The sequence below is a fragment of the Colobus angolensis genome, unplaced genomic scaffold (assembly GCF_000951035.1).
Source record: "Colobus angolensis palliatus isolate OR3802 unplaced genomic scaffold, Cang.pa_1.0 Scaffold174, whole genome shotgun sequence".
NCBI classification, from domain to species: domain Eukaryota; kingdom Metazoa; phylum Chordata; class Mammalia; order Primates; family Cercopithecidae; genus Colobus; species Colobus angolensis.
In genome coordinates, this window is record NW_012114866.1 from 283,086 (window position 1) to 284,898 (window position 1,813).

Below are 1,813 nucleotides of genomic sequence, written 5' to 3' on the forward strand. Positions count from 1 at the left end.
TCTTTCCAAAATGATAGCACTAGCTTTTAAGAATAAGAAACATTTCTAAACCATGATCTTGATAACAGCATAGCATTTAGGGCACATAATGTGTACGTTTTACTTTGAAAATTGGATTGAAGAAGTTGGTCTCACATTTGGCTCTCAATATGTAAGTTTTCAAAAAAAATTTAGTATCTGTGGTTAGGGTTCTGCTTGTCTTGTATATAATATTAATCATCTCTATACTTTACTAGAAGTTACAAGCAAAACTCTCTCTATGACTACATTTCCTGGTAAAGTAACTTCTTGATAGAACAATCATTTTTTCTTATTTACACATGTCTATGCATGTTTTCTTTCTTTTTTTTTTTTTTTTTTGCGGTGCATATTACTCTGCATCATGAAGAGGCCAACAGTCATATATTTCCATATGAAATTTTGAGAAGCATGTGTGTTGGATGTAATCATCAAGATGTGCCCTATATCACTGCAACACCTAGAAATTTTCTTACATGGGGTGCTCAGACTTTCACCTCTGGCAAATATTACTGGGAGGTCCATGTGGGGGACTCTTGGAATTGGGCTTTTGGTGTCTGTAATACGTATTGGAAAGAGAAGAATCAGAATGAGAAGATAGATGGAGAAGAGGGACTCTTTCTTCTTGAGTGTGTTAAGAATGACATTCAATGCCATCTCTTTACCACCTCCCCACTTATGCTGCAATATATCCCAAGACCTACCAGCCGAGTAGGATTATTCCTGGATTATGAGGCTAAGACTGTGAGCTTTGTTGATGTTAATCAAAGCTCCCTAATATACACTATCCCTAATTGCTCTTTCTCACCTCCTCTCAGGCCTATCTTTTGCTGTATTCACTTCTGATCAGACACAAATCCGAAATGTATTCACATGCTGTGGGAACCCCTTTATTCCACGAAGTCCTCTTCCTTGTGCCTTAACATACAGGACAAATGGTCTCTATTTTGTGTCTTGAACTGCCTTCTAATGTTATCAAAACTCATTTATTGTGTTACTATTAAATATGCTGAAAATGCTAAAAGTATATGTATTGGTTCTTTATTAAATAATTTTTGAAAAATCATTATTTATGATCATGGCTTACAGTATATTCTCTTTTTGTTCTTTATTTCTGACTGTCCCTGAGTGAAATAATAAATGACAGACATGTCTGGATGAAGTTAAAATCAATGGAAGACAGTCGAGATCTTTTGCTTCGTGCAAAAAAACTTGAAGTGAATTCTCAGTGATAACTGGGAAATACTTTTCTTCTCTGTATCTAACGATATTACACTTATCCATCAAGATTCATTGTATTAATCTATCCTTTGAGGTAATATTATTTGACCCTCTATGTTCGACTTTATTTTGCAATTCTCACCACAGATATAAATAATCCTTCATTATTAGTGTGGTCTTCTACATTGAAATACACAAGGTGATCAGACCAATACTGGATTAATTAATATTGAAAAAAAAGTAACTAAATACTGTATCCTACCTCAAACCATACACAGTCATTTCCAGATAGATTCAAGTCCTGAAAGGAAGGGGAACCTGATACAATATTCTCATAAGGATTTCTTAACCAGGGCACAAATTAATAATTAAAACAATTAGTTCATTTACATTGATAATGATGACTTCTGTTTCAGAAAACATTATGCAAACTAGTAGTGGAGAAAGATATTCACCCCAACATACATAAAATAAAATATAATACATGTGCATGATGAATACTTAAAATGTAATTAACAAAAGACAGTGAACTCAATAGAAGATTGGGTAAAATATCTGAACCAACACTTTACAG

At 33.6% G+C, this 1,813-nt stretch overlaps 1 protein-coding gene across 1 annotated transcript in view; it reads left to right on the plus strand.

The window, feature by feature from the left end:
* LOC105509340 (putative tripartite motif-containing protein 49B) overlaps positions 1 to 864 on the plus strand; it is a 5,295-nt gene extending 4,431 nt beyond the window's left edge. Inside the window, exon 5 of the mRNA XM_011938544.1 lies at positions 358 to 864. Within this exon, the coding sequence (XP_011793934.1) occupies positions 358 to 864 (507 nt within the window). The remainder of the gene's footprint in view (positions 1 to 357) is intronic.
* Positions 865 to 1,813: the final 949 nt, after the last annotated feature.